The sequence below is a fragment of the Panicum virgatum genome, chromosome 5N, assembly GCF_016808335.1.
Source record: "Panicum virgatum strain AP13 chromosome 5N, P.virgatum_v5, whole genome shotgun sequence".
Lineage (NCBI taxonomy): Eukaryota > Viridiplantae > Streptophyta > Magnoliopsida > Poales > Poaceae > Panicum > Panicum virgatum.
The window spans coordinates 55,516,632-55,529,808 of NC_053149.1; the positions used below are offsets into that span (position 1 = coordinate 55,516,632).

At 44.4% G+C, this 13,177-nt stretch overlaps 2 protein-coding genes across 2 annotated transcripts; both read left to right on the plus strand.

Moving 5' to 3' along the window:
* Positions 1 to 766: 766 nt before the first annotated feature.
* On the plus strand, positions 767 to 4,317 carry LOC120676872 (probable WRKY transcription factor 56). The gene is made up of 2 exons (XM_039958205.1): positions 767 to 1,397; positions 3,787 to 4,317. Exons 1-2 carry the CDS (start codon positions 820 to 822, stop codon positions 3,962 to 3,964), a joined length of 756 nt encoding a protein of 251 aa, XP_039814139.1. The 5' UTR covers positions 767 to 819; the 3' UTR covers positions 3,965 to 4,317.
* A 763-nt stretch (positions 4,318 to 5,080) lies between these two features.
* On the plus strand, positions 5,081 to 6,654 carry LOC120676007 (50S ribosomal protein L20-like). Its single transcript, XM_039957216.1, has 3 exons — positions 5,081 to 5,220; positions 5,758 to 5,980; positions 6,167 to 6,654. Exons 2-3 carry the CDS (start codon positions 5,795 to 5,797, stop codon positions 6,344 to 6,346), a joined length of 366 nt encoding a protein of 121 aa, XP_039813150.1. The 5' UTR covers positions 5,081 to 5,220; positions 5,758 to 5,794; the 3' UTR covers positions 6,347 to 6,654.
* The last annotated feature ends 6,523 nt before the right edge of the window (positions 6,655 to 13,177 follow it).

Here is a 13,177-nt window from a genome sequence, read left to right on the forward strand (position 1 = left end):
GAGGTTTGTGCGTCAAGCTGCCTCCGCTAGCAGGTTTGCATATATAGATGGCGATCGACGCGGACACTTGGGAATCCATAAGATTTCTTTTGGTTGCTGGTTTTCACATGGACAAGGACTCGAGGACATGCGTGCGTACGGGCGGCAGCTATCACCAAACACGAACTACCAGCCTGCTGAATGGATCCTTCTATTCCATCCCTTTGCATATTTATACATATACTACTAGCTGTAAGCCTGTAAGACACAGACACTGGTCCAGAAAAGGTGAGAGGGAAACGTTCTCGATTATCTGTTAGTTTGCTCGATCGGAAGGAAAGTAATAGCCGGGGCCGTTTCTTACTCACTTTACTACTGATCCGCTGCCGGCTGCTAGCTCTGTGTTTTTACAGGGACAGCAGCAGTGCCGAGCAAGCCTCCGTGCACCCCGGGCGGGCCGGAAAGGAGCAGTGTGCATACCGGGGGGCGGGGGCGGGGGCGGACGGGGCGGTTGAACAGAATTCAGCAGGGGTAGTTGGGATATATTTGGTTGCTCGCTTGCTCGATCATCGTCTCTCTCTCTCTCTCTAAAATCCTGCAGGGCTTTTAGCTTTGCGCGTGCACGTTTGCCCAACTAATTAAATTTCCTCGCATCTTCCGGTGCCTTCTCGCTCACTCACACTTACTAGAGGCTAGACGCTAGAGCCCTGCAGGAGGCGGCTCAAAGAGAGGTGCTTGCTTCTATCTATAAATCCACAAGACATGCCGTCGTCCGTCAATCCGTCCGTCCGTCCGTCCCTGGAACGCACGAACGCGCTACGCAAGCTCGTTGCGGCAATAATGGAGAGCCTACAAGGAGGAGACGACGAGCCGCACGCGCTCCCCGGCTTCCCCTACTTCTCCGTGCCGTCGCCGCTCGCAGTGCTCGATGCGCCGCCGACCCTATCGCCGGATGACAACCAGCACGGTGCCCTCGCCGCACTCCAGCAGGCGTGCAACAGCCTGCAGCAGCTTCCTCCCCTGCTGGCCCCTGATCAGCTGGCGGCCGCCGCGACGGTGGCGCCGCCGTCGATGATTCTCCCGCCGATGGTGGACTGGTCGTCGCTGCTCCAGCAGGCCGGCCTGATGGTGGGCTCCCCGCCCGTGCCGGGGCTGCACCAGCAAGCGGCGGCCGTGCAGCAGCTGGACCAGAGCGGGGAGAACGACTGCGGCGAGGCCGCGGGGAGCAGCGGTGGCGGTGGCACTGGCAAGGAGAAAGCGCGGATCAGCGGCGCCGGGAGGTCGTCGTCGTCGGGGAGGAAGAAGGTGAGCAGGCCGCGGTTCGCGTTCCAGACACGGAGCGCCAACGACATCCTGGACGACGGCTACCGGTGGAGGAAGTACGGGCAGAAGGCCGTCAAGAACAGCGCCCACCCCAGGTTTGTTAATTCGGTTTCTCGATCCATCTCTTAATTACTACTAGTTTCGCATCACTCGTTTCACGCGCACCAGTGAGCAAAAACGCAAACGCATCGATCGATTGGCATGCATGCAAGCGCGTCCGATCCCGATCAGGTCATGCATGCGCACATCACATCATCTCGTGGGATTAAGAAATAATCAGATGGACATGGAGGTTCAACGCTCCCCGAGCTAACATGCATGCATATGACAGCATGGGGGGTATAGTGGGTGTCAGTGTGGGCGCTCAGCATGACTGTGTAATCGTGTGTGTCAGCTTGCATTTCTCACGTGTGCGCCTGATAGATACTGTAGCTATGGTCATGGCGGTCTCGTTGTTCGCCAAATTTCTATCTGCACATCTACTCGGTTGTCCGCGTCTTAAAATGACCACGTGTCGTTCATCTAGCTGAGTCGCTCGAAAGACGGCGTCCACCCGGCCGTTTATAGTTTCATTCATTTTCATAGAGAGTACTACTATTAGAGTATGTCCTATGCAATGCATATGCATGCAAACTTTGTACTCCTGCTGCAAATTCTAAGTCCTTTTAACATTGTTCAAAGTCAAAGTTTCCATTGACCAAGCTCGTAGAAAAATGTCTAAATATCCACAATAAATATCAAACTACGTACTTTCATTAATTAGTTACACCGTGTAATATATATCGATTGTGCATTTTACTTGATATTGTAGATGTTGATATATTTCTATAAATTTAGTCAAGGTTAGAAAGGCTTCACTACTTTAGGTAAAACTGAGGACTTATAATTTCAAACAGACAGAGTATGTTGCTTACTCGATATTAGTGTGAAACCTCATGTTCACACATGCTACGACGAGTCAGGGGTTACCGGATGACTCAAATTCGAGGGCTCATGGGTGGGATCAATTTCTTCAACGGGTCACTTTGTTTTGCAATAAACATGGTGTCCAAGTTCCCAGTATGTGCCTTATGGGAAGATCTGCATGGTTTGCTCGAAACCAAATACAGATGATCACTTTAGAAGAGAAGTATTTATTGGGGTCATTGATCATATCAATCAAGATCTTGACAATCAATATGATCATATAGCTTGACAATCGATTTGATCATATCAGTCAAGAGCTTGACAATCGATTCGATTTGATAAGCTTATTTTATACATTTCTAGGACTTAATGTGCTTCTACTATTTATATTGTAATCAATGCAAGTATTGAACCTAATTGCTTATATATCAAATTGCACGTGGAATTTTTCATTATGTACTGTTTTTTTATTGTACCAAATACCGAATTGTATGTTAAAATTTTGACATAGCATATTCTAAGATCCTAGGTCCGCCACTGGCCCCAAGCTGGCGACCGGGGTTCAATCCCTGGCGGCACTGCCACCGATCGAGGGGGCCCTCTGTTACCTCCTCTAGTGAAAAAGAAAAAAGAAAGAAACAAGCCCGTGTGAAGTACGGTGTAGTAACTCCATGAAATAACATTATTGATCATTTCCACGATACAGATGCACTACTACAGAACAGACCTTTGATCCAGGTCAATTGTCACGGCTGCCTTTGGCCCCAGGACCAAATGTGGCTTTTGTCTCGGGTCCAACGGCTAACCGGGCCAGCGGGGGAGACAGGGGCCTTTTGTTCCGGTTGGTGGCTCTACCCGGGACAAAAGGCTCAACCCTTTAGTCCCGGTTGGTAACACCAATCCGGACTAAAGGACCCTTTAGTCCCGGTTGGTGTTACCAACCCGGACAAAAGGTCCCTCCACGTGATAGTTCAAAAAGAATTTATTCTATACTGAGTCACATGTACTACTTAGGTGAGTTGGCAAGAAAACCATGCGTTAGGCAAGAGGTCTTGGGATTGAATCCCGCGGGGCGCAAAACTTTTTTTAGCGTCAGGGACATTTGATCCCGGTTCTGCCACCCGGACTAAAGCCTCAAGGCTAGTTTGGATGGTCCCGGTTCTGCCACCCGGGACTAAAGCCTTGAGGCCAGTTTGGAACCGGGATAAAAGGCTGAATATGTAGTAGCGATGAGTACGTGAATGACCAAGGTCCTATATGATCATTAGTTACGACGAGATGATCATGAGTCAAAACGAGTGATTGCACATATATGAACATATGAACATATATAATCACGCATGCTTTTTGAAAAACAATACATATATGCATGCACATGCTCATCTCCACTCAGGCAGCAGGATATACTAGCTCGATCGCATCAGTATATCGAAATGTCGATCATGCATGCATGCTGCCCTGTTCTCGTGATAATCAGTTCTATGGATAATAATCAGTATATCACTCAATACTTGCACACATCTACCGCAAACAATAATTATTCAGTTATAATCAGTTCTATGGATAATTAACATGCAGGAGCTACTACCGGTGCACCCACCACACGTGCAATGTGAAGAAGCAGGTGCAGCGCCTGGCCAAGGACACGAGCATCGTGGTCACCACGTACGAGGGCGTCCATAACCATCCCTGCGAGAAGCTCATGGAGGCGCTCAACCCCATCCTCAAGCAGCTACAGTTCCTCTCGCAGTTCTAATCGATGCTCTAGCTTAATTAGCTCCGGTGGCCATTAAATGCATGATGCACAAGCGGCCTCCAAAAGGGCAAAAGCAAACAATATAATATATATAGCTCACAAAAATACACATGTGTAATTAATTAAGTAAGCCAACTGTGTGGAAGGGGGAAGAAAAGGAGAAAAATGTGCCTACCTCTCCCCAATACTGCTGATCACATGTACATGTTTAGAGGGAAACTGATCGTATATATATGTAACCCTTTGTGTGTGTGTATATGTGTAACTATATATGCACATCCTGTATATCAAATTTCATAAATATCTATATGCTGTACAAAAGTAATACAAAGTCATTTCCATTTCAAATATCATTTATTAGATGTTCTTGATGTATGATTTTTATAAATAATTCTAAGTACATAATCCAAATTTTTATATTTATATAGGTGCATCCAAATTCAGAGTAACATTGTTTTCTGCCTTGTCCCTAGGGAATTAACATCTCTATAAGAAAACCCTAATTACATGAGCATGAAGCACAATTCATCTTGTATCTACCGCAGCAGATTTACTAAAAACACTTATAATTTATAAATAAGAATGAGTACCTCCGCCATTCGAACCAATCATATTATCGTAACCGTCATCTATTTCGCTATTTAAGAATGGATGGAGTAGTACTGACACTGGTGACAAAGGTTTACAACCTCCATTTTATTTTCTAATAACAAGCTCGTCCGGGCGTCTCCCAGTACCATGCCGACGCATCTATGGTTATGTGACAATGATTTGTTAGAAAGTGGATGCTCTTATGGATAGATGAGAAATTAATATACGATGATTAAAATTGCACTAGTTATAGTTGTTACTTTGTTTAAATACATATTTTTTTCTTATAAAGGGGAAACTTTTAGCTTCGGGATATATGCATTTATTATTTTAAAATATATATAAATGGTCGATATAGATAAAAGAGAATCGTACTCTCTACTCTGTATGCAAAATATAAAAAAAGAATCTCAACGATTTGGGCTTCCGACCTAACCACTAATCTTGTCCCTTCAAGGTTCATAGATATGGGTCATCGGCCCACCAATGCAGAGCACCATAGCAGGCCCGCTCGAGCTCCGCTCATTGACAGCCCTGGGCCCCTCCCTCCCTCTCCCTTCCCCTTCTCTGTCTCTCATCCCTCGGGTTTCCTCCACTGGTGGCGACGACTGGGCGAGCGACGGCGCCATTCGCCCAGCCCTTTGCCGGCGACGAGCATCCACCAGGTATGCCCGCCCCTTCTCTTTCCGTCTGGCTGTGCGGGACGGAGCACCCCAAACCCTAACAAAACTATTTGTATTCGGATCTGATCCAGTTACCATTATATATTACTAACTTCCATTTCGTTTGCAAAAATTATCGGGTGCACCCATGTCCTATGCTGGTTCGCCCCTGGCTATGCATCGCGATGAAACATCATGTTCTCAATAGAAATAAAATTGCTTCATTTGTTGTATTAGAGTGCTAACATTGATGGTTTGGTGTTCGCCTATTCCCTAGAACAAAGTGAATATATTATCTGGTAGTTTTTTTTTTGAGTCCGTGGTTCAGTAAATTATTCTAGTATCTGACATCGTGGATTACTTGGTTTGTAGAGTGCTGAAATGATTTTATTTGTCCATGCAGTAGTTTTGTATGATGCTAATAGTGCGTTTGAAATACGTTATCATCTGATACGTCTGATGGGTTACTAACTGTAAGGATAGTGCACTGAAGCTGCTTATTTGCTTACTTATCTTTCCCCATCTTTTGCGATGTTGCAGGAGCGGGGAAAATTATTCAGGAGATCCAGTAAGGAAAATGAACAAGGGAAAGATTTTCAAGTTGGCTAAGGGATTTAGAGGAAGGGCAAAGAATTGCATAAGGATAGCAAGGGAGAGGGTTGAGAAAGCCTTGCAGTATTCCTACAGGGACAGGCGTAACAAGAAAAGGGATATGCGATCCCTTTGGATCGAGCGCATCAATGCTGGCACACGATTGCACGGGGTATCTATCTTTTGCGTTCAACTTGTGAAAAAGGAATAGAATTTTGTCATTTGCTAGGAACATATAATCACCAAATTTCTGTACATGTTCATATTAGGACATCTAGCTTAACGCAATACTACGCGCCTTGCACTTTGCTGTTCAAGTAGAGCTTCTTGCATCTGATTTCTTGTATTTGACTTACAGGTGAATTATGGGAACTTTATGCATGGATTGATGAAGGAGAACATCCAACTCAACAGGAAGGTGCTCTCAGAGCTGTCAATGCATGAACCTTACAGCTTCAAGGCGCTTGTTGATGTATCCCGCACAGCATTTCCAGGGAACAGACCTGTCAAAAAGGAGGGTCTAGCAGCTATCCTATGAATCAACATTTCTAACAAGTCACTGAATTCATGACGGTTGTTCCTTCCTTGCACTTGAGAGTTACTACTAAATTTTCTAGCTACTTAGCTTGTATACCCAGCAACCTCATGTAATTTTGCATTACTAGTATTTATGCTCCCTTTGGTACTTGCTTTGATAGACAGAACTGAAACAGCAGCAGCTTGGGCTGCACATTATTGTTATTTGTTGCCCCCTGTCTGTTGGCTTGATCGAGATAATCCTCTATGTACTGTTGATAAATTCTGCAATCTAATTGGTTCTGTGACAGAATAAAAGAGATTTGATCCTTTTGTTTTGTCAGAACATGCAAGCTTGGTCTTTTCTGATATATGCCAAGCTCTCTGCAAAGCAACACCGACCAAACAGAGCCCTTGTAGATGTATATCTACATTACTTTGCTTTGGACCAAAAGAAAGGAACCTTTCCTTTTTGTCGTGTTATTACATTGAAAGTTGAAAGACTTGTGGAACATTCCTGCTAGAACTGTATGGCTAGTTACTATCTTCAACTTCATACCTCTTTGGCTCTTTCGATTAGCATATAGGTCATGCTAATAGATCTTGGCATCATGTAAACAACCTTTTATATGCAAGATGGGGTTCTTTAGATCTCAGTTACTTTTTTTATGGCAAACAGCTATAAGCTGGTAGACTTTTTCCTCATATGTATTGATGTAACACTTTTTTTTAATTGGATCTGTGCCATTATAATTCTGCTGTATTTGAACTACGCCACTACATCTCGTATAATTACGACCATGCCATTACAATTGACCTGTTGTTGGAAATACGTCATTAGGTAAGCTGGACACCGGGTTGGGCCCTCTTGCAGGTGTATGGACGCGTCTCCCCGATACAGTAGGGTGTGACGCATCCATACATCTGCAACTGGGCCCAACCCGGTGTCCAATGTACATAATGGCGTATTTCCAATAGTGGGTCAATTATAATGGCATGGGCGTAGTTACACGGGAAGTAGTGGTGTGGTTCAAATATGGTAGAATTATAATGGCACAGATTCAATTAACCCTTTGTTTTTCTTTAGCCATCTTCTTTGTTCAAATGATGTGCAAATATGTTTTTTTCTTGAGAAAAGGTTTCCCTCGTTTTATTCCAAAGGAGATAAAACATACGGTCTTGTTTAGGCGTTACAGTTCAGCCTATTGTAGGCGCGCCCGCCAAGATGTGCAAATATGTGTTTGCCAGATGCATATTTTTATGTAGAATCCTAAATCCAGATAACGTAGAGCCCAAACCTAGAAGCCATTATGTCATTATATCGCTGGAAGTGCACCTCCGTTACTGAATAATTCTCTCACATGTGCCTACAGTTTCAGAAATTAGTTATCAAGATGCAGGACTAGATATCAGGTTGCTCAAATGGAATATGTATCCAGGGCATTGTATCTTCCTCTGCAACATTCAAAGCGATGGGGTGTCTGGTATGTACAGAAACTAGGCTAACTTTTCTTTGCTGGCGACATGGCATAAATCCTTTTGTTTTTTCATGGACAGAGCAAGACGAGAACAGGGGCAGAAATTCTGATTCGAGGGAATGTGCTTCTTCCCACAGATTACATCAATCCTTTTTTCTGTTTCCTACCAGGTCTGAACACCACTTTTGTCTCCATGCAAGTGAAGTGAGAACACTGCATGTTGATAGGAGCAGCAAAGCCGGCCATGGTGCGCTTTGAGCTGCTAGTTTCTCTCTAGCTGGAATGCACTAGTGATTTTCATCAATCTGGAGAATAAAGTCGCAGCTCATCGTTGCATTATCGACAGTGTCTCTTCAAAATTGTTGATCCACAACTTTTCGCCCCTCTTTACAGGTTACGGAAAGGGACCTTAGCGTCTGTACTGGAAGCAAAATCTGTGTGAACTCTGGATCAAGTTCATTGAGGTCTTTCTGCTTGCTTCGTTCGTGTGCTGCTCTTCTGCCATTTGCCCTCGTAGCATACGTCATTTTTCTTTATTTGCTTTTGGATTGAAATATATTTATTGTATGAAACAACTGCTATCATATATCTTGTGTATGTACTCGTTCTCTTAGCACTTGTATTTGAAGTTGGCTAAGTCTTCGCAAAACATTCATGAAGGAAACGACACAAACAACAGGAAGTATCCTATGCATTCTTTTCGACCAAGACAACAACAGGAAGTTAGGTGAGTTCATATTGACCATGCAGTGCTACGCAAGCCAACGACACAAACCACAACTGGGCTAAGTCTTCGCAGAACATTCATGAAGGGTCTAGTAGACGAGGACATCTAGCATATCATGTATCGAGAAGCTTTTCACTGAAGTTCTTGTGAAGCAATGTCGCCACACTGTTCCATTATTCCACTGAGATTCAGTAGGATGCGTTTTGCTTTGTAGCCCGTAGCCATATCTCACTTTCACTTTTAGATGCATAGTCTACAACCCTAGTGAAGGAAACGAATATTTGTCAATGATCTCTATCAAGTCTTCAGGGTACACATTTTTGCCATACCAGCCACATAAATCAGTTATCTTCAAAAGGGAAAAAGGGGAAAGGCTACCAAAAGCTGGAATTCTGCCAGTTCTGTTTCAACTCCTGAAGCTCTCCCTGTTGGACTATTTCAGTAAAAGATAAGAGGGTAATGTAAGTTACCATCATGCACGAAAGCAGGGAAACATCAGGCTACTTTTTGAATTCACGCACATGTAGGACGAATGTGAGTTTCGTTGCAAAAAAAAAGGAGGAAGAATGTGAGTTACATGGAGCAGGTGGGGTTGTTCATCGCCAGGTCCTAGGATGGGTGGCCATCTCTGGAAAAAAGTCCCGCACAAGATCATCTGAGCACGACAGGCAAGGCACTCTGACACCTCTTGCTCTTGGTGTTTCAGGTAGCAAGCGAGGTAGTTGGTGGCTTGGTGCCCTCTTGCTGCGTGCCTCAAACCTTGCTTCTAGAAGCTCCATTCGAACGTTTAGCATGACAGAAATATGTGCAGATTTTGCAGCCATACTACTAAACTTGATTACATTAGTACAATTTCTCCGCATCATCTAAACTTGATAGGAGCCTTAAGGATGGAGTCGTAGAGGTTAGAAGGCAAGGCGACCGGATTATCCTAATCCGGTTGGTAGTTGGAGATTCGGTTTTGAATGTGATCAGTGCATATGCCCCTCAGGTAGGCCTTAGTGAGAGCACCAAGATGTAGTTCTGGGAAGATCTAGATAGCATGGTTAGTACCGTGCATACCAGCAAGAAACTCTTCATAGGAGGAGATCTCAACGGTCATGTGGGTGCGACTAATGTAGGGTTCGAGCGAGTGCACGGGGGTTTTGGGTATGGTAGCAGGAGTCAAGAGGGGGAGGATGTGTTGAACTTCGCGTTAGCCTACGACTTGTTGATAGCGAATACCGTGTTTAAGAAGAGGGAATCCCATCTTGTGACGTTTCGTAGTGGACAACACTCGAGCCAGATCGACTTTATCCTTACTAGGAGGGAGGATAGACGTGATTGCTTAGATTGTAAGGTGATACCTGGGGAGTGTGTTGTCCCTCAACACAAGCTTGTGGTGGCGGACTTTCGTCTTCGGGTACGTGTCCACCGGGACAAATGTACCAAGATTGCGAGAACAAAGTGGTGGAAGCTTAGAGGGGAAGCGGCACAAGCGTTTAAGGAAAGGATGCTAGGTGAGGGGCCTTGGGAAGAAGGAGAAGACGCAGATGACATGTGGCTAAAGATGGCAACATGTGTTCGGAAGGTGGCCTCAGAGGTGTTAGGCGTGAGTAAGGGAGGCAAACAGGAGGGGAAAGACACCTGGTGGTGGAACGACGAGGTGCAAAGGGCTATTAAGGAGAAGAAGGAGTGTTTCAAACGTCTCCATCTTGACAAGAGTGCAGCCAACATCGAGGGCTATAAATTAGCGAAGAGGGTTGCAAAGCGAGCTGTGAGTGTAGCAAAAGGTAAAGCGTATGATGACCTGTATCAGCGGCTAGGCACGAAAGAAGGGGAAAAGGACATTTATAGGATGGCTAGGATCCGCGAGCGGAAGACAAGGGACATCAACCAAATCAAATGCATTAAGGATGGGACAGATCGACTGCTAGTGAAGGATGATGAGATCATGGATAGATGGAGAGAGTACTTCGACAAGTTGTTTAATGGGGAGAGTGAGAGCCCTACCCTTGAGTTAGATGACTCTTTTGACGATACCAACAGACATTTTGTGAGGAGAATTCAGGAGGTAGAGATCGGGGAGGCTTTGAAGAGGATGAAGAGAGGTAAAGCGTTGGGTCCTGATGGTATTCCCATTGAGGTGTGGAGATGCCTAGGAGATAGAGCAATAGTTTGGTTAACTAAGCTTGTTAATCTCATTTTTCGGTCAAACAAGATGCCGGAAGAATGGAGGAGAAGTATATTAGTACCTATCTTCAAAAACAAGGGCGATGTTCAAAGTTGTACTAACTACCGTGGGATTAAGCTGATGAGCCATACGATGAAGCTTTGGGAGAGGGTCATCGAGCATCGCCTAAGAAGAGGGACAAGTGTGACCCAAAACCAATTTGGGTTCATGCCTGGAAGGTCAACCATGGAGGCGATTTTCTTAATACGACAATTGATGGAGAGATATAGGGAGCAGAAGAAGGACTTGCACATGGTCTTCATTGACCTTGAGAAGACATATGACAAAGTATCGAGAAATGTCATGTGGTGGGCTTTGGAGAAGCACAAAGTCCCAACCAAGTACATTACCCTCATTAAGGATATGTACAAAGATGCGACGACGTTTGTCCGGACATGTGATGGCAACACCACTGACTTTCCTATTAACATAGGCCTACACCAGGGGTCAGCATTGAGCCCTTATTTATTTGCTTTAGTGATGGATGAGATTACAAGGGATATACAAGGTGAGATCCCTTGGTGTATGCTCTTTGCTGATGATGTGGTGCTAGTTGACGAGAGTAGGGCAGGGGTTAATAGGAAGTTAGAGCTGTGGAGACGCACGTTAGAGTCGAAAGGGTTCAGACTTAGTAGGACCAAGACCGAGTACATGATGTGCGATTTCAGCGCGACTAGGCATGAGGGGGGAGACGTTAGTCTAGATGGGCAAGTAGTGGTCCAGAAGGATACGTTTCGGTATTTAGGATCAGTGTTACAAAAGTATGGCGACATTGATGAAGATGTTAGGCATAGAATTTCAGCTGGCTGGTTGAAATGGCGGCAAGCTTCTGGCATCCTTTGTGACAAGAGGGTGCCACAAAAGCTAAAAGACAAATTCTATAGGACAGCAATTCGTCCGGCGATATTATACGGTGCTGAATGTTGGCCTACAAAAAGACGACATGTGCAGCAACTGAGTGTAGTAGAGATGCGGATGTTGCGGTGGTTTTGCGGGCACACACGGAGGGATAGAGTCCGGAACGAAGTTATTCGGGATAGGGTCGGGGTGACACCAATTGAGGAGAAACTTACTCAGCATCGGCTGAGATGGTTTGGACATGTCCAACGAAGGCCTCCTGAGGCGCCGGTGCGTAATGGGATCCTTGAGCTAGTCGATAATGTAAAGAGGGGTAGAGGTAGACCTAAACTGACGTGGGATGAGTCGGTTAAGAGAGACCTTAAGGATTGGAACATCTCTAAAGAGATAGCTTTGGATAGGAGCGCTTGGAGACTAGCTATCAATGTGCCTGAACCTTGAACTTATTTCTTTCGGGTTTCATCTCTAGCCTACCCCAACTTGTTTGGGAAAAAAGGCTATGTTGTTGTTGTTTTATCCTTTTGATTATGATAGTCGTCTTAAGTCTCCTCAACCTATAAGGATAATGGGAGTTCATGAGCCTACCATACTGCTGAAGGAGCAGCTATGGTTTTGTTCGTCAAGTAGATACATATGTAAACCTAGAGTTTAAACTCTTGTACAAATCACATTATTGATAGCTTTTGCTTGGCCCTTAGTGTCAGAACCTACATATTCAGAACAGGGGTTTCTTCGTGTTATAAACAAGCTATTTGCTATGATTCTCTTCTATCTGCTTTATACATTCCTGCCTTGCCATCTCCATCACCAAGGAAACGGCAAACTCACTTTAACATTATGAAGTTAGTCTAGAGTGTTAGGTAAATCGATGGCTGTCTCATCAGGATCTGGGGCGTACTTATTTAAAAATTGTAAGCACCATTTTCAGCTTCCTCATTTCACGGTAGTTGATCTCCCGTACATTGTTGGACGCGATTGCATTGGGCGTATAGGTCATCCAGTTTAGCTTTAGACTTGGTCTGGGAAAACTAAATCAGTGAGCTATTGAAAGTCATGTTTTGTAAAATTTCATCAAGTTGGAGGCTACAAGTCAAAACAATCTTCTTCTTTTTTGCAAGGAAGTCAAAACCATCTTGCTGTTCCTTCAAGAGTTGGAAGTTCCTGGCAAGGTGAATCATAAAAGGGCAGGTGGCTTTAATCTTATATTCCTGGCGCCGCTCAAGCAATCCAAATAGCTCAGAGAGAACACCCTGAATTATTGATTGCTCAAATTATGTCGTCTTTTTCCTTGCAAAAAAAATCATGCCGTCTTTTTTTTTTTCTGAAAGAAGTTGTACTGATTGTGTCTCTATACTATATATTGTATTAGTGATTTAGTGGTCGATAGGTTGTCAAGGAATTCTTTTAAGGGAAAAACGCTTCTTCGTGTACAAGTAACATATCTGCCTTGTAAAGCAATTATTCTCTTTGGACTACGCATATGACCTTTATAATTTCCTGTTTTCTCAATCACATTCGCCATTATTTACCTGGACATTTGTCCAAATAATATATGTAGGAAAGGGAAAAGGCATTCAC